This window comes from Hemiscyllium ocellatum, chromosome 9, assembly GCF_020745735.1.
Source record: "Hemiscyllium ocellatum isolate sHemOce1 chromosome 9, sHemOce1.pat.X.cur, whole genome shotgun sequence".
NCBI classification, from domain to species: domain Eukaryota; kingdom Metazoa; phylum Chordata; class Chondrichthyes; order Orectolobiformes; family Hemiscylliidae; genus Hemiscyllium; species Hemiscyllium ocellatum.
This window is the reverse complement of record NC_083409.1, coordinates 32530021-32556908: the sequence shown is the minus strand read 5'-3', so window position 1 is coordinate 32556908 and position 26888 is coordinate 32530021. Positions and strand designations below refer to the sequence as shown.

The window sequence follows — 26888 nt, the reverse complement described above, 5'->3', positions numbered from 1 at the left end:
ATGAGCAACACAGATGTCAGGGGAGATGATGGGGCACACAGTCTGTATAACTGCTACCCCGATCTGATGTGAAGGGGGAGCCTTCTTTTCAGCAACACACTCCTGCACAAACAGCTTCACCACAGACTTCCAGCCCCAACAAGCAGCTCCAGAACCGAGAGCCATGAGGTCGGACAGAGAAGCTGACTCGGGAAGACAAGCCTAGAGTGTCATCGCAACAAAGGACATCCGAGGTGAGGGAAAGTAACAAAGCGCTATACAAAGAAGAGCTTACAGACACAGGCTTGTTCTGAATGAAGAGAACCAATAGCAAGAACCTCAGCAACTGGACACACTTTGATTAGTTTAGACTCCCTACAGTGTGGAAACAGCAAGTCCACACTGACCCTCCAAAGAGTAACTCACCCAGACCCATTCCCCTACCTTATACTTACCCAACTAATATACCTAAAACTATGAGCAATTTAGCATGGCTAATTCACCTAACCAGCACATCTTTAGATTGTGGGAGGAAACCGGAGCACCCAGAGGAAACCCACGCAGACATGGGGAGAATGTGCAAACTCCACATAGACACTCACCCGAGGCAGGTATCAAACTCGGGTCTCTCGCACTGTAAGACAGCATTGCTGACCACTGAGCTACCATGCTTTAAAACCACGTTTCCCTCAGTGATGAGTTGGAACTCCCAAGATCCCATAGTTTCTGACGTGGCTAGCAGGGAGGGGAAGGCTGTTGGTGGAAGTGCATTGGGACCCCAAGGGTAGCAAGCCTGATTAAAACTTCTGTAACTAAACTTGTTTTTTTTTAAGGTTCTAGTAATGTTTAATCCAGCAAACAATGCATTTAATAATATTACAGCCCTCTGTATAGTTGATTGTATTACTTTCACTGTGGGTTGCATTTGGGGGCTGTGTGTATGTGGTGGGGAGGGGGGTGAGCTGCTGTATACTATGTTTACCTTTTGTATTTTCTTTTACTGTGAAACACCTGTCTATTGTCTCCTTCATTTCACATTCTGTAAATACATCCAGTGTCTAGAACCAGGGATCTGGGGATGATTTGAACCACTTAAAAATCAAACCAGAAACCTATACCAACCATTAGTGTCTGTCTCTGGAAGTGTCCAAGACTTGTTCTTCAAAGTTCTGCTTTTTACGCAATTTTCTGTCTCTCAAGTTTGTGGTATGACATTATTGATGATCCTTTAGATTCTTTCATCCCCAACATTGATTACACTTATACAGTCCTGAAGAAGGGCTTATGCCCGAAATGTCGATTCTCCTGCTCCTCGGATGCTACCTGGCCTGCTGTGTTTTTCCAGCATCACATTTTTCAACTCTGGTCTCCAGCATCTGCAGTCCTCATTTTCTCCTACACTTATACAGTCCTCAAGTTTGTAGCTTGCCTTCTTATCAGCAGCAGCTCCACTGTTCCTCGTTATGTTTGCTTGAAAATACAACTGTTCCTGCAATTTATGCCTGTACTTTCAGGGCATTATTTCGGGGCAGTCTTAATTGTCCATTTGTTGTGAGGCAGCAAGTTATCCATCAGTCTGACCTGCTCTATCCCAAGAAACAACTTGTTTATTTTCCTTTTACTCCTCCTTCCAAGGGATAGTTAATTTGCATGTTGCTTTTAATTGCTTTCTCACAATTTCCCCTTTGTCAATTTCATTTGGGGGACAAAAAATTATACCAGAAAAATGTTATCAATTTTTTTTTCAATCCTTGAAGTTATAAAGGCTGTTGTGGCAAGTTTGACAATGTAAAGATCTCTTCCAATAATTCTGAGGCCTATTTCTGGGTGACATCATTGACAGCTGACCAATCAATGCCTGGAGAAGCTGTGTTCTCACTCAGTTGTTTCTAAAAATGATTAGTCAGATTTTATCACCATTGTGGACTCCATTTTGAACTTTTCAATAGCCTGTTACCTGTTTTCAAGAGGAGAGGGAGGGTAGTGAAGTGATGGTGACTGCAGCCAGTCTGTTTAAAAACTCAGTTGAAACTTCTGTACGGGGAACTAAAAAAAGGGATGAGAAGGTACTTGAAGGCTACTTTGATTACGCTTTTTGATGGAGCTGACTATTTTTTTGTTTCTTTTAACTTGTTTTGAGGCTCTTATTGCATTTGTTTTTGTTTGTCATCAAGAATTTAGTTGATTTATCTGTAGGCAACTCTGAACGGTACCTTTGGGATTAAGCGCATTGATCTGTTGTCTAGTCTTTATCTGATTGAAGTCACCTTGCACTGATGGGCTATTCAGCAAGTCGCTGTTAATTCACTGTTTGTTTCGGTTCTCTGTGGTCGAAGATAACCCTGGCAATCCCTTAAGTAACAGCAGTAGAAGAGAAGACAATAAATGGAGCTGTCTTACTAACGGTGATATTTCCAAGCTTATTATACTGAACGTCCAGCTTCAAAGTACTTTTGGATGAGAACATGTGACAAGATCATGAATCCAATATTTATTGTACACTCTATTCCAATCTTTGAAACATGACCTCTGAAGACAAAAGATGGACTAAAAGACCTTTATCCGTGCTGTAGACTTTTATAGCTTGATGACAATCACAGGAAAGTTGATATTATTTGTGGCATTAGAGGCAAAGCTACTGCTCTGGAACATGAGTTTGAATCTGACCATATAGTAGGAAATGGTAGGATTTACATTCTACTAATAATTTTGGAATTGAAAACTAGTTTCAAAGATGATGACCACAACAGTTGTCATAGATAGTTACACAGAATCATCTGGGTGAAAGTGGGTACTATAGATACTGGGGACCATGTCAAGACTAGAGTAGTGCTGGAAAAGCACAGCAGGCCATGCAGCATCCGAGGAGCACGAAAATCAATGCCTCAGGCAAAAGTGCTTCATCAGGTTCCTGACCTGCTGTGCTTTTCCAGCACTACTCTAATCTTGACACAAAATCATCTGAAAATGTGTTGCTGCCTAAAGCACAGCAGGTCAGGCAGCATCCAAGGAACAGGAAATTCGACGTTTCGGGCCAGAGCCCTTCATCAGGAATGAGGAGAGGGTGCCAGGCAGGCTAAGATAAAAGGTAGGGAGGAGGGACTTGGGGGAGGGGCGATGGAGATGTGATAGGTGGTAATAGGCCGGAGTGGGGTGGGGGCGGAGAGGTCAGGAAGAGGAATGCAGGTTAGGAGGGCGGTGCTGAGTTCAAGGGAATTGACTGAGACAAGGTGGGGGGAGGGGAAATGAGGAAACTGGAGAAATCTGAGTTCATCCCTTGTGGCTGGAGGGTTCCCAGATGGAAGATGAGGCGCTCTTCCTCCAACCGTCGTGTTGTTATGTTCTGGCGATGGAGGAGTCCAAGGACCTGCATGTCTTCGGTGGAGTGGGAGGGAGAGTTAAAGTGTTGAGCCACGGGGTGGTTGGATTGGTTGGTTCGGGCGTCCCAGAGGTGTTCCCTGAAGCGTTCTGCAAGTAAGCGGCCTGTCTCCCCAATATAGAGGAGGCCACATAGGGTGCAGCGGATGCAATAGATGATGTGTGTGGAGGTGCAGGTGAATTTGTGGCAGATATGGAAGGATCCCTTGGGGCCTTGGAGAGAAGTAAGGGAGGAGGTGTGGGCGCAAGTTTTGCATTTCCTGCGGTTGCAGGGGAAGGTGCTGGGAGTGGAGGTTGGGTTGGTGGGGTGTGTGGACCTGACGAGGGAGTCATGAAGGGAGTGGTCTTTGTGGAACGCTGGTAGGGGAGGGGAGGGAAATATATCCCTGGTGGTGGGGTCCGTTTGGAGTTGGCGGAAATGACGGCGGATGATGCGCTGTATACGGAGGTTGGTGGGGTGGTAGGTGAGAACCAGTGGGGTTCTGTCTTGGTGGCGGTTGGAGGGGTGGGGTTCAAGGGCGGAGGAGCGGGAAGTGGAGGAGATGCGGTGGAGGGCATCGTCGATCACGTCTGGGGGGAATCTGCGGTCCTTGAAGAAGGAGGCCATCTGGGCTGTACGGTATTGGAACTGGTCCTCCTGGGAGCAGATGCGGCGGAGACGAAGGAATTGGGAATATGGGATGGAGTTTTTACAGGGTGCAGGGTGGGAGGAGGTGTAGTCCAGGTAGCTGTGGGAGTCAGTCGGTTTATAGTAGATGCCTGTGTTGAGTCGGTCGCCCGAGATAGAAATGGAAAGGTCTAGGAAGGGGAGGGAGGAGTCTGAGACAGTCCAGGTGAATTTGAGGTCGGGATGGAAGGTGTTGGTAAAGTTGATGAACTGTTCAACCTCCTCGTGGGAGCACGAGGCAGCGCCGATACAGCCATCGATGTAGCGGACTCAAAGCCCTCCGCTTCTTCCTTTCCCGCCGCACCAACCAGTACCCTTCCACTGACACCCTCCTTCGACTGACTGAACTGGTCCTCACCCTGAATAACTTCTCTTTCCAATCCTCCCACTTCCTCCAAACTAAAGGAGTTGCCATGGGCACCCACATGGGCCCCAGCTATGCCTGTCTCTTTGTAGGATATGTGGAACAGTCCATCTTCCGCAGCTACACTGGCACCACCCCCCACCTTTTCCTCCGCTACATCAATAGCTGTATCGGCGCTGCCTCGTGCTCCCACGAGGAGGTTGAACAGTTCATCAACTTTACCAACACCTTCCATCCCGACCTCAAATTCACCTGGACTGTCTCAGACTCCTCCCTCCCCTTCCTAGACCTTTCCATTTCTATCTCGGGCGACCGACTCAACACAGACATCTACTATAAACCGACTGACTCCCACAGCTACCTGGACTACACCTCCTCCCACCCTGCACCCTGTAAAAACTCCATCCCATATTCCCAATTCCTTCGTCTCCGCCACATCTGCTCCCAGGAGGACCAGTTCCAATACCGTACAGTCCAGATGGCCTCCTTCTTCAAGGACCGCAGACTCCCCCCAGACGTGATCGACGATGCCCTCCACCGCATCTCCTCCACTTCCCGCTCCTCCGCCCTTGAACCCCACCCCCCCCAAACACCACCAGGACAGAACCCCACTGGTTCTCACCTACCACCCCACCAACCTCCGTATACAGCGCATCATCCGCCAACTCCAAACGGACCCCACCACCAGGGATATATTTCCCTCCCCTCCCCTATCAGCGTTCCACAAAGACCACTCCCTTCGTGACTCCCTCATCAGGTCCACACACCCCACCAACCCAACCTCCACTCCCAGCACCTTCCACTGCAATCGCAGGAAATGCATAACTTGCGTCCACACCTTCTCCCTTACTTCTCTCCAAGGCCCCAAGGGATCCTTCCATATCTGCCAAAAATTCACCTGCACCTCCACACACATCATTCATTGCATCCGCTGCACCCTATGTGGCCTCCTCTATATTGGGGAGACAGGCCGCTTACTTGCAGAACGCTTCAGGGAACACCTCTGGGACGCCCGAACCAACCAACCCAACCATCCCGTGGCTCAACACTTTAACTCTCCCTCCCACTCCACCGAAGACATGCAGGTCCTCGGACTCCTCCATCGCCAGAACATAACAACACGACGGTTGGAGGAAGAGCGCCTCATCTTCCGTCTGGGAACCCTCCAGCCACAAGGGATGAACTCAGATTTCTCCAGTTTCCTCATTTCCCCTCCCCCCACCTTGTCTCAGTCGATTCCCTTGAACTCAGCACCGCCCTCCTAACCTGCAATCCTCTTCCTGACCTCTCCGCCCCCACCCCATTCTGGCCTATCACCCTCACCTTGACCTCCTTCCACCTATCACATCTCCATCGCCCCTCCCCCAAGTCCCTCCTCCCTACCTTTTATCTTAGCCTGCCTGGCACCCTCTCCTCATTCCTGATGAAGGGCTCTGGCCTGAAACGTCGAATTTCCTGTTCCTTGGATGACCTGCTGTGCTTTAACCAGCAACACATTTTCAGCTCTGATCTCCAGCATCTGCAGACCTCACTTTTTACACAAAATCATCTGGTCAATTCATGTGATTAAGTGTAGGAAATTCTTCTCTGGTAGGTGGGGAAGTCTTGCTACACTCGTACAGTGATTATAAATGCTACCCTTAACTGTTTTGACCCAAATTTGATGCCATATCCACAAAACTGTGGTTGACTGCACTTCAAAATGGTCAATCCAGTCACTTAGTTCATGAGCAGTTAGGGACAAGCAATAAATACTGCTTATGCCAGCAGCTCCCATATACACTGGAAGAATCCATTTGTAAAAAATATAAATGCAATTGTGTCGAATTACAAATGGATATCTCTGCTCTGGAGTCACTAGAACCTTCCCAAATTAATTTTGCATTCTGTGGGAAGCTTAACTCCTGTAAAATTCAGCTCAATCTAAATGGAGCAGAAACACTTCTAATCCAGTTATCAAGTTTGATTCTAATTCACAGTTGGTAATGACAACACACTATGTCACTTAAAAATTGCTATTTTTCCAATGCATTAAGTTCTAGATTCTTTAAGTAGCTACCAAATTGTGATCTACACCAGCTATAACAAATAAACTGACTATTGCAAATCCAAACAATGTTGTTCTAAACAAATTACTTTTGGATGGTAGTATGTGATTACAATTTTCTAACTTGTAACATAACCTGCATTGGTAAATGTGGATTGATTCTGAGAAAATCAGAAGCAAAATCTTTCTTGTAAGTGCTCTCACTGCAGTCATCCCTAATAATGCACGTGTTAGTAATGGCTGAATCATTCATAAGGTAAATTTATGAGCTACCTTTCAAATGGCGTGCAAAAATAACCCATATCCCTTCTCTATTAAAGAGGATTAAGGTAGTTTTTACATATTTCACTGTCATAATATCATAAATTACAGAATCTGAGTGTTCCTGTGAGTGGCATGGACATAAATGCTGTATTTTTCTGGTCAAATCTGTTAGGTGGTGAAGTGAAATGGAGATAGAAAGTTTTCATTTGATGAATACATAATACCATGAGAACCATTGGAGCAGAAGATGACCATTGTGCCTGATCTGCCATTTAACAAGATCATGGCTCATTTGATTTTAATCACATTCTCTCTTACCCCTTCATAAACTTTCACCCTCTCGTTTATCCAGAATCAACGCAAACAGGTCAACCATGATCTTATTGAATGGTGGTCCAACATGTTGGAAACATGTTCCTTCTTCCCATTGACGTAGGACTGAATATGACAGTTCATAGATCCTCAGTATCTCAACAGTACAATTCTCCTGCATCTGCTTTCCCATGTTTCATGTCTGTTAAAACTGGAAGTGGACATGTTTGACAGATGTTGTACTTGGGCTTGAGATGCTTGATACTTTATCATCACACCCAGATCAAGCCCTCACATTAATTACCCCAGTTTCTAGCACAGAATGTCCGATTATGATTCCCTCACCTGCACATGTTTGTTGTTTCAACTGACGTTAAGCACATGCAGCTGGTGTCCATGGATTGGACAGCACCATGGGCACACAGAAAGAGACATTTGCAGATGCAAGAGTTCAATGGAGGAAGGAGATATGTTTCTTTCTGTGAGTTACTTTATTCCAAGACTGACTTTGGATTTTTATTTCACCCAACTGGCTGTCAGGAATAAAACAGCCGCAACCTCCGAGCAAAATATGGCACAATAAGCAAAAAAAAGCACAAAATCATTTTTCTTCCCTTCAGTTGGGATTACCTCACTTTCCAGAAAGGAAGGAAATCGAGTGGATCCTGATTCAGTGTCACATCCAGGCCAACTCCACCCGTCACCCAGTTAAACAAGAAAACTAAACTTGCGCAGTTACTGAAAGAGAAATGTTCGTACAATCAGTCTCTCAACTGAGAGAATGAGGTGTTTTTTATTAATCAGGCTATAATTAAATCTGTTGGTCAATACAAAGTTTATAAGGTTGCAGGTTATTTTGCTAAATGGCACTAAGTGCCCTCACATTACTGAGGATTGAGGATGGAGTAGAGTACATACTTTAGTATTACACTGTATATTGCAATGTTCAAAATATGATGCAGTTGCTGCTCAGTTATAAGGTATCTGTTAGGTAGGGTCAGATCAATTTCTGTGGCTGGACTCATTTGACTTACTTATCATGTTTGAAGTTCTTTCGATGCCATAATGAGGATCCGCAGAGTTCAGTAATCATGTCACCAGAGATTAGGTCTGAAAATTCATTCATGTCATGTGTCTTTCTTCCCATAGAAGTAAAACTGAATTTGACAGTTCATAGACACTCAGTACCTTAACAGTACAATTCTCCTGCATCTGCTCTCCCAGGTCTTATATCTATTAAAACTGGAAGTGGGCATGTTTGATGGATATTGTACTTCAGGCTTGAGATGTTAGATACTTTACCATCACGCCCAGATCAAACTTTACATTACTCACCCTGGTTTCTAGCACAGAATGTCTGATCATGACTCCCCCACCTGTGCTTGTTTTGCACCCATACATTCTTGGTGGATATTATTTTCTGCAGATTATCTCGGATTTCAGGACATGAGTGAGTGGGTCAAAGGCATTGTAGATTCTCGTAGACATGAATGATGGTAATTTCTGATGATAAAACTTATAGTTGTTAACAGTGAGGTTCCTTTCGTGAGATTGGGGTGGGGAAGACTTCACATTGTAAAGAAAGGCTTTTGTTTTTGACTGTGTTCATTTCTTCCTACAGGAAGTGACACCACCAAGCTGTCGCTCATGAACAAATACAAAGAGAACCTATTAGCCACCAGCCCTGTGGACATCAGCCACCAGCAAACAGCACTGCTCCCACGTAGTGCCTCCGGTGGACAGAGAAAGCGTTTCACGAGTAAATCCAGAGGTCAGTTCTTCACTCTACTCTCAGATGTAGACATTGAAAAGAAAGCTTCACTACTTAGTCAATGTCCATCAGCCATGATTGAATGGCGGAGTGGACTCGATGGGCCAAATGGCTTTACTTCCACTCCTATGTCTTATGGTCTTATGGTCTTACTATCAAAATGATACCCTTATTTTCTAAATTTATCACCAAGTGGAACAATGAAAAATGCCTTTAAATACTAATGCAATCACTCAGACTGAAACCCAAGGCACAATCTGATTATGTTCTCTTCATGTATGAAACATTCATACCTCCACCATCTTAGTTCTTCCAATAGAGTGTGCTTCACAGGTCATTATTATTCTTGTTCTCATTATCCTCGTATAGTGGTTGATAACCCAAGCATTCCCCTTTGCTTATTTTCACCCTAACTTGAGGGAATACAGGAGAATGAAGCAAAGAGTTTGGAGGATTGTGCAGTCGTTCCATCATCAGGAGCTCCTGGTGGGGCCATGAACTCTGCACCCCTGGCCCAGAGGGAGGAATACTACCACTGCCAAGTTATCCCAAGCTTTTAGGTAGCTGGGTGGAAGTTGCATGGCTGAACTCAAGAATGAAGTTTCCCAACACTCCTGAGATGACCTGGTAGGACAGAGGGCTAAGAAAATGGCTTAGGATGGTGACAGAAAGGGAGAAATTTCATGGCATATGGCCAGACTGGGAGCCAGCAGCTAACTGAACCACTTGAACTAACAATGAAGTTTCACTTTCTAAACCCTGAGGCATTGAGCCTCCATGAGCTACTTTGGGAGGAGACCTCCAGCATACCTGGGAGATCTAGCGTTGGATTCCTGGGGAGGAAGAGCTTCCCTTTCTAAGTGTTGCACACTCATGGAGAGGTCACCCAGTGGCAATGGCAAGTCCTGTGCTCAGGCTGTCTCACTCTCCCAAGCATGAAGGACTGCTTGCTTGGTCCTGGCTTTCCTGAAGAAATTTGTGGATGCTTCAGGCATTGAAGTGTCTTCTTATTTATGATGCAGCCTCAGCTGCCCACCATTGCTAGTAACAGTAATGTAGACACTGTTAAGCTGCCATCCCTCTGACTTGGTCTGTATTTTTTAGGGGTGGGCCATTGACCTTAATTGACTGCCAGCAGCGTAATGCCTTGGCGACACTCTTCTTCCTCGTGTTGTTTCCTTAGAGGGAAAAGTAATAGATTTTTTTCCTCATGTAATTAAAGTTGTTATTAAGCTCATAAACTCAATTTTAACAAGAGCCCTTCAACATCATTTGGAACCCCTACAGTGTGGATGCAGACCCATCAAGGAAACACCCTTGACCCTCCAAAGAGCATCCAAACTAATCCAATCCCTGTAACTCCACGTTTCCCATGCCCATAGCACACTATGGGCATTTTAGCATGACCAGTCCACCTGACCTGCACATCTTTCGATTGTGGGAGGGGAAACCACAGGAAGCACATGCAGGCACAGGGAGAATGTACACACACACACACACACTCACACACCCAAGGTTGGAATCAAACCCAGTGAAATGCTAACCACTGAACCAGCATGCTGCCCCTAACATGAATGTTTAAAGCATTACCTGATTAACTCAATGGTGCCCACAGTGAACTAATCCTTCATGCTGGTTAGGTCAAAGGATGGTCTCATAAAGATTTTTAGAGCTGATGTCCAAAATTTTTACTTTTCTTAAATCAACAGCAGTGAACTGTTAGGTAATACATGATTGCTTGACGTCATGTTCCTTACAGACGTAACTTTAAAACTGCATGAGCTGAACTGTGGACAACAGGCAGCGAACAGACACTTAGCACATTAAATCAGCCTTGTGAAGGCATTCAAATTTAAACTAAGTACTGTGCTCCTCCCAATTAAAAAAATAAGTCCGTAATATTTCCTGATGCTGGAGAAAATATTTTTAAAAAGTCAAAGACAAAAGAAAGTGAAACTACCCAGAAAACTTCATGAAAAAGTCCACCTAGATATGATGGAAAGAATTGTCAAATCTATTCCTTCAAGGAGACTTTCATGAGCTGGCTACCAAATTCTATCGGCTGATTGACTTTGTTTTATTTTGAAAACAATGGAGTTGTTATGGTGATAATTACTATGCAAATAAAAATGAGATGAAAGATATATTGAAGGACAGTGATTTTTGGGAGAGTCGCGAACAAGAGAAAAATTCCCACTCCTAACATCCTACTCATTTAAAATCTACCAGCATCACCATGCAATCCACCAAATCATAGAATCCCTAAATGTGGAAAGAGGCAATTCGGCCAATCGAGTCTGAACCAATCCTCCAAACAGCATCCCAACCAGACCCCCACACTAACCCTGTAACCCCACATTTCCAATGGCTGACCCATCCAGCCTGCACATGCCTGGACACTATGTAGAATTCAGCAGGGCCAATCCACCTAACCTGCACATCTTTGGACTGTGGGAGGGAACCGGAGCATCTGATGGAAACCTGCAAAGACACCAGGAGATTGTGCAAATTTCACACAGACAGTCGCCTGAGGCTGGAATCAAACTGGGTCCCTGGTGCTGAGAGGCAGCAGTGCTAACCACTGAGTCACTGTGCTGACCCAGATGAATGTAAATGTGCCACACTGCTGCAATTAGGGAAGGCAAACAAATGTTGATCTCACTAGCAACACCTTCATCTGAGAAACTTCTAAACTGTTGCCTTTCAATGAACCCCTTTTGCTTCAATTAAATCTTCAATAGTGAACATATCTGGGGACAATCTGATATGAAAACACTAATAATTTATAAAAGATATCAGCAATATATTGTCGAACATTCAGAGTATTTATTTATACCTCCAGCCTTTACTGCTTACTTTTGTAATTGACGTCTTATCTAATGGTGAGTTTCAACTTTTTTTTCTCGAGCCAACCTGTTCAGAGATGGTATTGCACGTCTCTGGTGTAAGTGGGACTTGAACCGAGTAACACTATCACAGGACCACAAAAGGTTCCATGAGTTTCAATTTTCAGCCAGTTAGGGCACTAAGATATTGTAATTGTATTCTTTATTTTGCAATTGTACTTATTGCATTTTTTAAAATTGCTCCATGCTCAGTCCAGTGTTTTGGTTTATTCCTGATAGAAAGCAACTTGTCTATCCTCAGTACACTGATACAAGCAATAAAGTTTCAATGAAACATGTCAGCATGCTTTTGAAATCTAGTGAACAAATGTAAGAGTTGGCAGTGGTTCAACAAGGCTTTGGGCACAATCTTCTCAGGCAATTAGTGATGGGCTGCCAATACTGACTTGGCTGTGGTAGTCACATCCCAAGAAAAACGGTTGACAAAAGATCTGAAGTCAAGTCGTCTTCAAAGCCAACATTTTATCATAATTGTGGAATCAAAACTACATTTTAATCACAGAAATTGTGTTACAATTATAGATACATTTTATTTGAAGTCCAAAATTAATACAGAGGATTTACAAATGTTACTAAAGATTAACTGTTGAGCCAACAGACATTCAGATTTTCTTATCTAATATAAAGGACATCTCACAGATAGAAAGAGAAATCACTGCCTTGTACTTCAAATGCAGTCAATGTCTTTTAAGAGCAGATAGATTTTTAGATAAAAGTAACTTGCACTTAATGATGATTCATTTTATTGGAAATCGCTTCTATGTGCAGCACACTATCTCACCACTGCTTTTTGGTCCAACTGTGTTTCAAAAGGACAGTGATAAAGTTAGAAACCCCCTGAAGGCAGTTACTATTTTCATTTCGCTAAGTCTCTTTGAAATACAGAAGCTACATACTCAAAGAGTAACTAACCCAAACAGACCTGGAAGCCTAGCCATTAGTTCAAAACAGATTACTGAGATTTTTATTTCTTTGCTTGTTTCATATTTTTTTTTCCCTATACAACATGTCCTCACCATTCTCATTTGGGAATTGGGCATTTATTCCCAAACTATTGAAACAGATATCTATTACTAAGGCCCACACACACAAATTAAGCTTTGTATTCTAGCAAGCATTTCTTAATTAGGTGTGATTTAACTGAAAGACTTAACACAGCTGTGTCGTGTGATTTTCTATTGCATTTAACTGTCTTTTTATAACAGTGGGTGTCAGAGGCAGACTATCATGGTTCGTTTATCCTGTTGTAGGCGAGTAGTTCCCGCTTATCTCTGAAAAAGGAAAGTCGATAGTTTTTTTTAGCAGGTTGCTTCAGTTTGAAAAGTGCCTTGGTCTTGGAAAGCATCACTGGGAACATTTGGACAATCAAAAATTTATTCGGGTTATGACAAGATTGTATCCTTACCACCTTCCCTTCAGTAGGGGGCCAGTGCATCATTCTACCCATTCTGCCTCTGACAAGATCATATTGGCAGCCTTGGAAAAGGCAGCGTAGTAGCTGTGCTTATTTGCAGTACAGGAGGAGACGCTAAGTAGATTTCCTCTGGTCCTGATCCACTGTCTCCCTTTTGACTTCTGTTCTCCAAACTACATTCTCTTTGTTTCCCGTAGTGTAATATAATGCACAGTCTGTCTCTTTTTTTATTTCTTTTAAAATCCTCAAATTGTGGAGTCCTCATCCAGTGGAGGAAATCCAGTGGGTGGCAGCGTGGCTCAGCAGTTAGCACTGCTGCTTCACAGCATTAGGGACCTGGGTTCAATTCTACTCTCGGAGTATGTGGAGTTTGCACATTTGCCCTGTGTCTGTGTGGGTTTCCTTCCACAGTCTAAAGAGATGTAGGTTAGTTGGATTGGCCACGCTAAACTGCCCATAGTGTCCAGGGATGTGCAGGCTAGATGGCTTAACCATGCAAAATGCAGGATTACAGGGCTAGGTTGGGGGAGTGGGTCTGGGTGGGATGCTTTTCGGAGGGTTGGTGTGGATTCAAGTGGGTGGAATGGCCTGCTTCCACACTCTAGGGATTCCATGAATTAGATAAGGTGTGAGCCCTGCTTCAGGGAATGTAAGTTCTCCTTTAAATTGAGTGTTGTGGGTTCACATCTACCTCAGAGACCTGAGCACAAAGTCTGAGCTGATCCTTCTGTATACTGCACTGTGAAGGGTCATCTTTCCAGTGGGACATGAAGCTGAAGCCCTATCAACTTATTCCATCGACTTGCTGGTCCTGTATAAAGGAAGAGTACTGCCCATTCAACAAACTTTATTAAGCAGCTTTTCCCTGAGGACAGCAAGAAATTCATTGTGAGCCAGGACGGGAAGGCTCTTACACAGTCATAGAGCACAAAAATAGAGCCTTCGGTCCAACCAGTGCATGCCAACCATAATCCCAAACTAAACTAGTCCCACTTGCCTGCGCTTGGCCCATATCCCTCTAAGGCAAAAGTGAGGACCGCAGATGCTGGACATTAGCGTCAAGAGTGTGGTGCTGGAAAAACACAGCAGGACAGGCAGTATCTGAAAAGCAGGAGAATCAACGTTTCGGGTAAAAGCCCTTCATCAGGAATGAGGCTGGAATCATCAGGGGTGGAGAGATAAATGGGAGGGGGGTGGGGCTGTGGGGAAGGTAGTTGAGAATGCAGTAGGTGGATGGAGGTGGGGGTAAAGGCGATAGGTTGGAGGGGAGGGTGAAGCAGATAGGTGGGAAGGAAGATGGACAGATGAGACAGGTCATGAGGGCGATGATGAGCTGTAAAGTTGGAACTGGGATAAGGTTCCTATTCATGAATGTAACCAAATATCTTTTAAACGTTGTAACTATCCCCAGAACCAAAACTTCCTCTGGTTGTCCACTCTGTGTAAAAACAAAAATGCTCCTCATGACTTTTTAAAATCTTTCTCCTCTTGCTGTAAAAATATGTCCTGAGTCTTGAAATCCCTCACCCCAGGCCTTTCGCCTTATCTCTACACATCATGATTTTATAAAACACTAAAATCTCTTCCCAACCTCCTATGCTCAACCTCCAACCTCCTACAGTCTATCCTGCGTCTACTTATAACTCAAACTCATTCCCGGCAGCATGCTGTAAGTCTCTTCTGAACCTTTTTCTACTTAAGAGCCGGACACAGTACTCCATGTTTTAAGAAAAACTGATTGTCTTCTTGTAGGAAAAAGTATAATGCATTTGAATGGTAGCTCGTCGTAATATCACTGTGTTCTCATGGTGAGCACAAGGAGGTGGGAGAAGACTCTACTATCCTCTTTCAGAATGATAGCTAGCCCTGCATCATAGCCAGCCAGTCCATCAATGACTCTCAGACATCATATATTGTAATCCAGGCCAACATGATGCAGTCAGCAGCCTCGCGTTCTAGGCCCAGAATCCATACTGCAAGACAATCTGGAATATCCTCTGAATCAGCGGGATGGTGGCTCAGTGGCTAGCACTGCTACCTCACAGTACCAGGTACCCAGGTTCAATTCCAGTCTCAGACGACTGGCTGGCATTTGTACATTCACCCTGTGTCTGTGTGGGTTTGCTCCAATTTCCTCCCACAGTCCAAAGACTTGCAAGATAAGTGGTTTGGCCACGCTAAATTGCCCATAGTGAAGAGGGATGTACAGGGTTACAGGGAGAAGATCTGGGTGGGAAACTCTTTGGAGGGTTGGTGTGGACTTGTTGGTCCAAATGGCCTGCTTCCACGCTGTGGGAATTCAATGCATCTGTAGCAGTGGGATAGAAAATGAAAGGCAAGTGCTAAAGTAATGGTGAATGGTAATATTTTCTACAAAGTAATGAGGTCATTTATTTCGTGATTTGATTTTATCTTTTGTACATTATCAGCCAATTTAAAAAATTGACGATGTTGCAACATTCCTTTGATGAGGTGGTCTCTGAAAGGTGGGACAGGCAGAGGCTGTTCTGTCTTGGGCCAAATTGTCATCTTTCTGCCATTGTTAGTTAGCAAGTGGTGGTAAAGGCAGTCCCATTATGATGGTTATGGTCAGGCAGAAAGTGAGGACTGTAGATGCTGGAATCAGAGTCAAGAGTGTGGTGCTGGAAAAGCACAGCAGGTCAGGCAGCATCCGAGGAGCTGAAGAGTTGATGTTTCGGGCATACGTCTTTTATCTTGCTCCTCGGATGCTGCCTGACCTGCTGTGCTTCTCCAGCGCCACACTTTTTGGCTCCGATCTCCAGCATCTGCAGTCCTCACTTTCTCCTGGCTGAGGGATGAGTTGCCCAACTTCCCCAGAGCAGTCGAGGGACTGATATTTCTTTAACATCCTGAATGTTTGCTCAGTGATGTTCTTTGTGGTTGTTTGGCGATCACTTAGGTCTGGTGTGCAGGAGCGCTGGGCTACGAAATGGATTCACGAGGTATATGTGAATGAGTGAATACTTGTCCCCCAGAATTACGCAGCACTCTACGTTTGGAATTATTGGGACAGACTTTGCTGATGCGTTGCCTTTGGTCACAAATAAGATTAACACATGCTTCAAGTGAGGTTTCAAATGTCAATTCAGCTTTAACTTGCCTGGCATACAATGCTATTCACTTTTTCATTGGAACTTATGCAGTTCCCTCTCTTATCAATGGTTGAGATTTAACTAAAGACCAAAAGAACTGTGGATGCTGAGAATGCAAAATAAAACTAGAAATTGCTGCAAAACCTCAGCAGGTCTGGAAGCATCTGTGGAGAGAAATCAGAGTCAACGTTTCAGGTCCTTCACAAATGCTGCCAGAGCTTTTCCAGCAATTTCTGCTTATGTTGTCGAGATTTAATTGTCTGTCAGTCAGTCAGTTTTGGGTTTTTATTCCCCCCTCATTCATTATTTTGGGTGAGTCATACAACTCTTGTCTATCATGCATCACCTTTGACATTCTACTTGATGCTCCGCCTGTGGAATTGGCTGTTTGACATGAGAGTCAAACATGTGGTGCTGGAAAACCACAGCCAGTCAGGCAGCATCAGGGGTGTGGGAGAGTCGACATTTCGAACATAAGCCCTTTCATCAGGAACGCTTGACACTAGAGGCAAGAAATGAATACGAAGGATCTGTATCTTCCTTCAGTCTGTGATCAGGATTTTCATACTGAAAATATTTCTAAGTTAGATCACAACCCATCTACTTCAATATTTTAACAAGTCATAGTCTTGTATTCAGCTCTGTTTTTAAGTTGTCACCTTCTTTGAAATGAAACTTGAGTTTTTCAACTTTGGGGTTCCAATTAATTCATTCAGTTAAACTTTTTTTTGTACAAATTTTCCGTGGGACCCCATAAGGCAAACACATTTCTCAGTGGTCATCACTTAGAAAAAAAAACAAGTGACATGCTTTTAATCAAGCTGTTCAAAGACATTAAGACATCCCTTTGGGGCAGAGCTGGGGATACTACTACTGTACCACAAGAGCACTCTGGCGACATGGTGGCTCAGTGGTTAGCACTGCTGCCTCATAGCACCAGGGACCTGGCTTCGATTCCAAACTATATGGGGTTTGCACATTCTCCCCGTGTCTGCGCGCGTTTCCTCCCACAGTCCAAAGATGTGCAGGTCAGGTGAATTGGCAATGCTAAATTGCCCATAATGTTAGGTGCATTAGTCAGAGGAAAATAGGTCTGGGTGAGTTACTCTTTGGAGAGTCAGTGAGGATTTGTTGGGCCAAATGGCCTGTTTCCACACTGTCGGGGATTTAATCTAAATATCTCCCATTTATTCCTGAAACTACCTAACGAATGACATCAGCCTTTGATCAACTTTGGCCTCGCCTGAATAATCACCATGAAAGTTTGCATGAGAGAGTGCTCGAAGTATAAATGAATGGGAGGGAATTTAATCTCAAACCAGGAACAGAAAGAAAAACTCAAGGAGCAGCAAAGATTGATTGAGTGCAAATAGAAAGAAAAACTATGAAGCAATGTTAAAGTTTTAATCTCCATCAACAATTAAAATCTTGTAATTGCTGCTTTTTTCAGAGTGAGAGTGACTATTATCACAATTACTAAGAGCACTTTGAAATGAAGTAATAGAATTCCGACAGCGGGGAAGAGTCCACACTGACCGTCCAAAGAGCATTCCACCCAGACCCACTCCATCTCTGTCACCCTGCATTTCCCATGGCTAACCCACCTAGCCTGTACATTCCTGAACCCTATGGGCAATTTAGCATGGCCAATCCACCTAACTTGCACACCTCTGGACTGTGGGAGGAAACTGGAGCACCCAGAGGAAACCCATACAGACATGGGGAGAATGTGCAAACACTCCACAGCCCAAGGCTGGGATTGAACCCAGTTCCCTGGCACTGAGGCAACAGTGCTATCCACTAACCCACCAATATGCTGCAGTATTGTAATAACTAGCTATTGTTCTGTGAAGTGTTTTGAAGTTTTGGTATTTGCTACTTTGCAATTGAGTGCCAAGATAACAAGATATGTTTTTCCTGAGGCCGACAGAGCAGAAAGTCAAACTCCAGCTGCAAACTTTGTGATTTTATTGTTGAATCACTCACATGAAGTTTCATTGCATCATTTACTCATAAGTAACAGTTAGCATGGTTCATCTCCCCATTATTTTGACTGCAGTTTTGGGGCTATTATCTTTCCCACCATGTACTTGATGGAGCTGGTACTGCAGATTTCACTTCATAAGAGATCCATTTATTTCAAGTGCGAAAGTCTCTTTCAATGATAACATAGACTGATTTGGAACAGCCTCTTCCATTCTCAGTTTTAAATTAGACAAGATAGCCATTACAATCAAAAGTAATTGCCATTATTTCAACTTGTTGGTGCTCCAATTAAATTCATATTCATCATCAGTATTATTATGAGTCCATTTTCTTCTTGAATTTTGCAGTGGATGGTTAGAGATCAGTTGTTATTGAATGATTACTGATGACTGAAAGACTGTCATAATTTATCTAGTGAACTGGCATCACTGATGAAGTAACATGAACTAAAGTATGGGATGGTATAGCGATTGGGAAGAGTTAATTGGGAGGTGGCACCATATGAAGTGTTATGTAGGCACTTATCTGGGCAACAGCACACCTTTAAGGACCCCAGGGACTGAGTCCTGCCCACTGAAATTTGTCAGCCATTCAGACACCAACAATTCTGTTGAACAGGAAATGGCTGCTACTGCTTAGGCTTCTACTTAAAGCCAAACATCACTTTTGGAGCACAGGCTACGTGACTGATAAAGGAGGTTGCGTGTTGCACTGCAGGATGTCCATTGGCAGCCTTATGCAACTTTGCCCATATGCTGAAATTTGCCATGAATTGGAAATTGTTGATGGAATGACCCTGGACCATCTGCCTTCCTTCCCACCAGATGTCTGCCTTCGTGAACCACTACATATGGACTCCAATGGTTCAAGAAGGCAGCTCATCCCCATCTTCTGAAGGACAACTAAGGGCAACCAATAAATGCTGGCCTCCCCACCAACACTCAAATCCCATAAGTGAATTAGAAACAAAGATTTACCTCTCCTCTACTTCCTCCTCATTCATTTGTGCTTTCAGATCGATAAGGATTGTCAGCTGCCTCAGCACAATAGCCTGGCTGGTCTCTGAAGAGGAAGCACTACCATTTGACCTAACACAGAGATCAGCTAAGACATTGACACTATGTTTACCTGAGAGCATAGTATGAAGTTCAGTTCTGTGCAGTGATACAAGATATGCAATTTATATTATGCATTTTAGAGTTTGGACTTTGATTTAGTAGAATATGAGTTTTGGTGTGTATACATGTCAGGGATATAATGATTAACTCATTGATTTCTGGATCCTATTTTTTAAAACCAATGTAAGAGAGAGAGACAGAGTTCCTGGAATGCTAATGGGAATTACTTTGAACTTGGAGATGTTTACAAGTAGATAGAGTAAAAATTGAAGAATGTGGCTTCCTATCAGTTAGAAGGAGCAGTGATTTTTTTTTGTTTTGTACATGAAAAACACTGACCTGAAATAGGTTTTGAATTCAGTTCACAGGTATCCTGTTGAGGTTTGATGAATGGAACAGTTCTCTTGGAGTTGACCACGGATCAGATTAAAGCAAAGAAAGATGGAAGTGGTGCTAGGTTTAGAGAACAGACAGAGAGATGCCAAAGTAAGGAGAAAAAGATTGGACCAAAATATAAGTCAATGAAATTAACCTGATCTCCATTGTAATAAGACTGGAGATACCAAAGTCAATTACTGGATGTTAAATGGTAGATAAATTATAATGGTGTGAATGTCTATGGAATCTTCAAGAAAGGGGGCTTCAGGAAAAGATATTGGCAATAGCATTGTAGTGGTAGTACAAAGGGAATATATTTCCTTCACACGTGCTAAGAAGGGGGAAATAGCTCAGGACAATTATGTTTTTAATGAATATTGACAAGAAGAATCAGATCACTAAAGTTCCTGAGTATTTTCGCTCAAAGCGAGAGGGAAGCCAACAACAGAATTGAGAGACTTTAGCGTAGGTCAGCAACTATTGTTTACTAATGACATTATTGTCTTCCACTTGAGATACTGAAAGAGAAAATATTAATTGGAAGTTTCCATCAAGAAAAAAGACCTTTTATCCAGAGTTGGCTTAAAGACGGGTGGAGAAACTGAAGAAGTTGTAGTGGTAGTCGTGTATCAAATTCCTGCAGAAGGAATTGAGTTTTGTTTTGAGAAATAACCTTAAATGTTTGAGAATACTGGTCTCACCGAGGTGGAATAATTAGTGGTGACTAAAGAAACCAAAATGTTACAAGGGGACATCCTGGATTGTTTTCATACTGTTGTGACTAGATCAAAATGTAACGTCAAATTTTTAAGAAATCACTAGTTATCTTTCATTTTACAACCATTTTGCAGAGTGCAAAATAATGATTGGGATGTATGTAATCAAATTAATAGCTGAATTATCCTAAACAAAGTATGAGATTGTCTGTAAGGTAATGGAGAAACCTGCACTCCAAATTCCCATCATCCATTTTCCAGAGCCAGAGAGGCTGTTCATCAGTAAATATGCCTCAGTAACCCAACAAATTAACTCAGTGAGTACACTACTTTTCATCATTTATATAAATGATTTGGATGTGAGCATGAGAGGTATAATTAGTAAGTTTGCAGATGACACCAAAATTATAGGTATCGTGGACAGCGAAGAAGGTTACCTCAGATTACAACGGGATCTTGAGCGGGATGGGCCAATGGGCTGAGAAGTGGCAGATGGAGTTTAATTCAGATAAATGCAAGGTGCTGCATTTTGGGAAAGCACATCTTAGCAGGACTTGCTGGTAAGGTCCTTGGGAGTGTTTCTGAACAAAGAGACTTTGGAATGTAGGTTCATAGCTCCTTGAAAGTGGAGTCACAGGTAGATAGGATAGTGAAGGAGGCATTTGGTATGTTTTCCTTTATTGGTCAAAGCATTGCATACAGGAGTTGGGAGGTTATGTTGTGGCTGTACAGGACATTGGTTAGACTACTGTTGGAATATTGCATGCAATTCTGTTCTCCTTCCTATCAGAAAGACGTTGTGAAACTTGAAAGGGTTCAGAAAAGATTTACAAGGATGTTGTCAGGGTTAGATGATTTGAGCTATAGGGAGAGGCTGAACAGACTGGGGCTGTTTTTCCTGAAGTGTTGAATGCTGAGGGGTGACCTCATAGCGGTTTACAAAATTATGAGGGTCATGGATAAGATAAATAGATAATGTCTTTTCCCTGGGTTGGATAGTCCAGAACTAGAGGGCATAGGTTTAGGTTGAGAGGAGAAAGATATAAAAGCGACCTAAGGGGCAACTTTTTCACAGAGAGAGTGGTACATGTATGGAATGAGCTGCCAGAGGAAGTGGTGGAGGCTAGTACAATTGTAACATTTAAAAGGCATTTGGATGGGTATATGAATAGGAAGGGTTTGGAAAGAAATGGACCTGGTGCTGGCAGGTGGGACTAGATCAGGTTGGGATATCTGGTCAGCATGGACAGGTTGGACCGAAGGCTATATGTCTGTGCCGTACATCTCTACGACTCTGACTCTAAGTCCTCATTCAAGACATAACTTTTCAGTATTTTGTATAAAAAGAATAAAGTATGAAAAGCTAAAGTTCATGTAAAATCATTAGTCCATGTTCTGCATGTTTGCAAAGACAGTCACAGTACAGTTTATGCAAGAACAACTTTACAATTTATATGTTCTGGTGCAAAAGTGTGGACAGCAGAATTGTGTGTCAGTTTTATGTTATCATGACAGTCGACACAAATAATTATTCCATTAGCATGACTGAAAATCATGAACTATGCAACTAAATTAGTTTCAAGTATTGGAGACACAATAAAACTGTGGAAACACCACTGGACTAGTGGTTCAAATGCCAGGCATATGCTCAGAGGGCATGGCTCAAATCCCAACAGTCTCACTGGTAGAACTTTCGTTCACTTTGTCAAATTGGAATATAGAGCTAGTTTCAGTAATGGTGACCATGATATTGATTGCTCTTTAAAAAAAAACTATGTTCATTAATGTCCTTTACCGGTCTGATCTACATTTAACTCCAGGCCCACAGCAGTAGGATTGATTACCTTACCCTAAAAAGACCTAGCAAATCACTCAGTTCAAGGGCAATTAGGATGGACAACAAATTCTGATCTGGCCGGTGTCATCCCATGAAAGAATAAGGAATCACAAATGAGAGTAACATTTCCGGTTTCCCCGTGTCTCTAATGTTTGGAGAGTCTACCATGACTTATGCTTCTTCAGACTATAGAATCATCATTTTGGAATTATGCTTGAGTTGAAGATGACTTGGCCACTGTGGACATGTTTCCTGTGAAATCAAGAATGTTGATAACAGGACTGAAGTGAAAAATAGCTCTTAATTCTGCCTGGTCGCGAGACACACTCTGTTTCAAAATGCTGAGCCAAGCACAACAGGGGTGGTCCTACATTGATTTATTCCACCTAAACTGGATGATGAATAGACATTCTGCTTCTTTAACACACAGGAAGCCAGAATGAAAGATGCTGACTGATTTCAAAGCCATTATCACTGTGATGGAAACTGTCATCAAAGCCAAGTGGGCAATCCTCATTAATCACAAGGATTGTAGGCAGATGCACTAATAGCCACTTGAAATAAAGTTCAACAGACTGCTGGCAGGGCACCAATGATTATTGGTTACAACCTTGCCAGAATATCCAGATGTCCTTTAACACAGGAAATATTAGGTCAGTGTACAAAAAGATCAAAAAAGCAGCGGGCCATCAACAATGAAAACGGAAACCAAAAGAGAAAATGTTGGAAAATTTCAGCAGGTCTGACAGCATCTGTAAGGAGAGAAAAGAGCTGACGTTTTGAATCTAACTGACCCTTTGTCAAAGCAGATGCTGCCAGACCTGCTGAGATTTTCCAGCATTTTGTCTTTTGGTTTCAGATTCCAGCATCCACAGTAATTTGCTTATAACAATGAAAATGGTTCTACTGAAACAAAAAGCAGGAGAAAGTGAGGTCTGCAGATGCTGGAGATCAGAGCCGATAAATGTATTGCTGGAAAAGCACAGCAGGTCAGGCAGCACCCAAGGAGCAGGAGAATCGATGTTTCGGGCATAAGCCCTTCTTCAGGAATGAATCTTCTTCATTCCAGAATAAGGGCTTATGCCCGAAACGTCAATTCTCTTGCTCCTTGGGTGCTGCCTGACCTACTGCGCTTTTCCAGCAACACTTTTTTCAGCTCTGAAACAAAAAGCAGGGAAGGTTGTTTTATGTGCTTGCAATCTTGGGACTGTTTAGGCTTCCCAAGGAATGCTGCTTTTTTCCCAAAACAGCTTGAGCAATGTATTCGTTACCTTCACGCAAAAGCTTCAAGATATTACTATTTAAGTTTGTAAGTTAGCTCACTGAGCTTGAAGGGTTTGTATTCAGGTGTCTCGTCACCATACTAGAGAACATCATCAGTGAGAGTCTCTGATGAAGCGCTGGTGGTTTGTCCCGCCTCTCTATTTAGAGATCTTTATTTTTTAAGAGGATGATGTTATTTCCGGTTCATTTTTCCAAAAAAACCACAGGAACCAGGACTGACATCACCCACTGTAAGAAACCAAGACCTATAAATGGAGCGGCAGAGCATACCACCAGCATTTCACCAGAGACTCTCACTGATGATGTTACCACATATGGTGACGAAACGTCTGAAAGCAAACCTTAAAGCTTATAGTGCTAGCTTGCATACTTACAATCAACCTGAGCTACAAATCTTCTCAAAACTCATTAATATTACTATTTAGTTATGTGGCACTTACTTCATTGCCAAACCATCATCCTCAGTGTTTGTACTACAATTTCTCTGCATTTCTGCCAAAGCCTTTATCCTGAAGATGCTTTTGTTCAAAGCATCTGCTTAATTTTTGACTTCAGAGAGTTGGTCTCTTAGGTGCTTTATTCATTCTCACTCTCTGATGCTGATTACTTTCTCAGGTTAAGAATATTCCACAGGTTTTCTGTTTGTGTGGGCGTGTAGTTCTAGTGGTTTCTTTTTTCCTCTTTTGTTCAAAGTTAAAAGTCCAAATTTCTATTGGTTTCTTGCTTACTGATATCAATACAATAAAGATTCTCTTTACAATTACATGATCTGTTTCAATCATAAGTGATCTTGGTTGTGGTGTTTTTGCTATGCACATTCTATCTCTCTGCTGGTCTCTTCATTGATTCTCTCACATCTGCTGTAGTCCTGGGAACTCATGCTCAGAATCTTTCATTGGACTTTCAAGCCTGGTTATCCATTTGCTCCTCTTTGCCCTATTTCATCCTATTGTGTTCATTCCCAGTAATGTTAGGTTTTGACAAATGCAACATCTATCAAAACTGTGTTCTTAATCACTTCCCTATCAGTAGAGATGACTTGTTATAAAATGCTGAAAATCAATAACATAATAGTGTAATATTTAGGTCTTTTATTCAATAAGGTTTTTATTGTTCTCCTGCCTCTCTCACTTCCTTGATTTTCTTGAGGATGGTGAGATGACCTCGTAACCTAGAAATCATATTCACATGCAAATTTCTTAAATTGGTTATTTGGAAATCATGGACCATTGTTTGATATTACAATGTCTGGAATCCTTTGCTTTGAATGTATTCTCTTCAGTGAGTGCAATACTGCTTCTGCTGCGACTCTATTTAAATGGTTGCCTTCAATCCATCTTGAGTAATAGTTATTGACAGTAGTGAAGATGTTCCCTTTGAACTTGAAGAAATAAATTATTTGCTGATCGCATGAGCTCAATGGAAAATTTGAAGGTAAAAACATTTACTTTTTCTCATGCCTATTGACAACATGGAGACTGCAGTTAGCAATAATTTCTTGTATGAAGTGGTTGATACACAGCCATCAAACTCATTGATGCACCCTCAAACAATACTTTGTGACACTCACATCTCTTGGATAAATCTATTAGCTCTTGGAATTACAAATGGAGGAGATGAGAAGGTCATCAATGAAAGTGAATGTTTGTACTGTTGAAAGTATTGGTATATTATTGGACTGTTAGCATTGCAATCTCAATGGCAGAAAATAAACTGATCCCCAAGAAGCCTTCACTGTTTCATCATACTTGACCTTGAATCGTTAACCCTTTGGGGTATATTTCCCATTTGTCTTTTCTTTCAAAACTCATATCATCTCTTAAGAGATATATTATCTTTTCTGCATGTGATTGAGTATGTTTAGGATTATGGGCAGTTTTGATGGTCTAAGGAATATGGGTTGAGATGATATCGGGATTCAGTTTAACTGTTATCGGCAGTTAGAGCAGATTTTATGATTTCTGTCATAAAATAAAATCAGTGCACGTTACTGTGGATGTTGGAGACTAGAAAAATATAGAGTGTGCTGGAGAAAATCAGCAGGTATGGCAGAGTTTATGGATAGAGAATCAGAGTTGATGTATTTTATAGTATTTGTAATAATTTTGGGAAAAGCAAGGCTCAATTTCCAGCCCAATGAGTTATAACAATACAGTGATGAAAGATGTAAACAATACTGCTGTCAAGTAGCTGTAATAACGTGCTCATCAATGCTTAGCTTGTGACCTCCTGGCCTTAGTTCAAACATGGATAAATGAGCTAAGCTCATGAGTTTAGATGAGAGTGACTGCCACTGACTTCAAGGCGGCATCAAGTAGCTCTTGCAACACTGGAGTCAATGGAATCTGGGTGGGGAAGAAAATCTGTCATTGGTTGGGGCCATACTTGGCACAAAACAAAATAGTTGTAGTTTTTGGAGATCAGTCATCTCAACTCCAGAACATTTTTGTAGGAGTTCCTCAGGATTGTATCCGAGGCCCAACTACCTTCAGCTACTTCATCAATGACCTTTCCTCCATCCTAAAGTCAGAAGTAGGGACGTTTGCCGATGATTGCAAAATATTCAGCACCGTTTGCCATTCCTCAGATGCTGAAGCAGTCCATGTCCGAAGGCAGCAAGACCTGGACAATATTTGAACTTGGGCCATTTGACTGGTGACAAGTAGTATTTGCATTAGGCAAGTGCCAGTGAATGAATACTTTCAATAAATACTTAATCTAACCTTTCTCCGTCACAGTCACTGACATTTCCATGCAAAGTCCCCCATTTTGAGGTGACCAGAAATTAAACTGGACTCACCATACACTTTCTAGAAAGTGAGGACTGCTGATGCTGGAGATCAGAGTCGAAGAGTGTGGTGCTGGAAAAACACAGCCGGTCAGGCAGCATCTGAGGAGCAGGAGAGTCAATGATTAGAGCATAAGCTGTTCAACTGAAGAGCTTATGCTCAAATCATTGACTCTCCTGCTCCTCAGATGCTGCCTGACCGGCTGTGCTTTTCCAGCACCACACTCGTTGACTCACCGTGGAGCAGCAGAGCAGGTCAGAATCTAGGAATTTTGCAGTGAGCAATTTGCATCCTGATTCCCTGAGACCTATCCATCATCCACAAGCACATGTAAGGAATGTAATTGAATAAAAACTATTAACCTGGATGGGTGCAGCTCCAACAACATTCCGGGAAAAGCAGCCTGCTTAATTGCCACAGCATCCACAAACACTCACTCCCTCCACTGCCAACACTCAGTAGCAACAATGTGCACCGCAGAAAGTCTCCAAAGCTCCTTGGACAGCACCTTCGAATCATGTCGAAGGACAAAGGCAGCCAACGTACAAGAATACAATCACTTGTA

General features: G+C 42.7%; 1 protein-coding gene across 1 annotated transcript in view; it reads left to right on the top strand.

Annotated features, from left to right (window-relative positions):
* astn1 (astrotactin 1) overlaps nucleotides 1-26888 on the top strand; it is a 2216244-nt gene that overhangs the window by 811207 nt on the left and 1378149 nt on the right. Inside the window, exon 4 of the mRNA XM_060829548.1 lies at nucleotides 8633-8782. Within this exon, the coding sequence (XP_060685531.1) occupies nucleotides 8633-8782 (150 nt within the window). The remainder of the gene's footprint in view (nucleotides 1-8632; nucleotides 8783-26888) is intronic.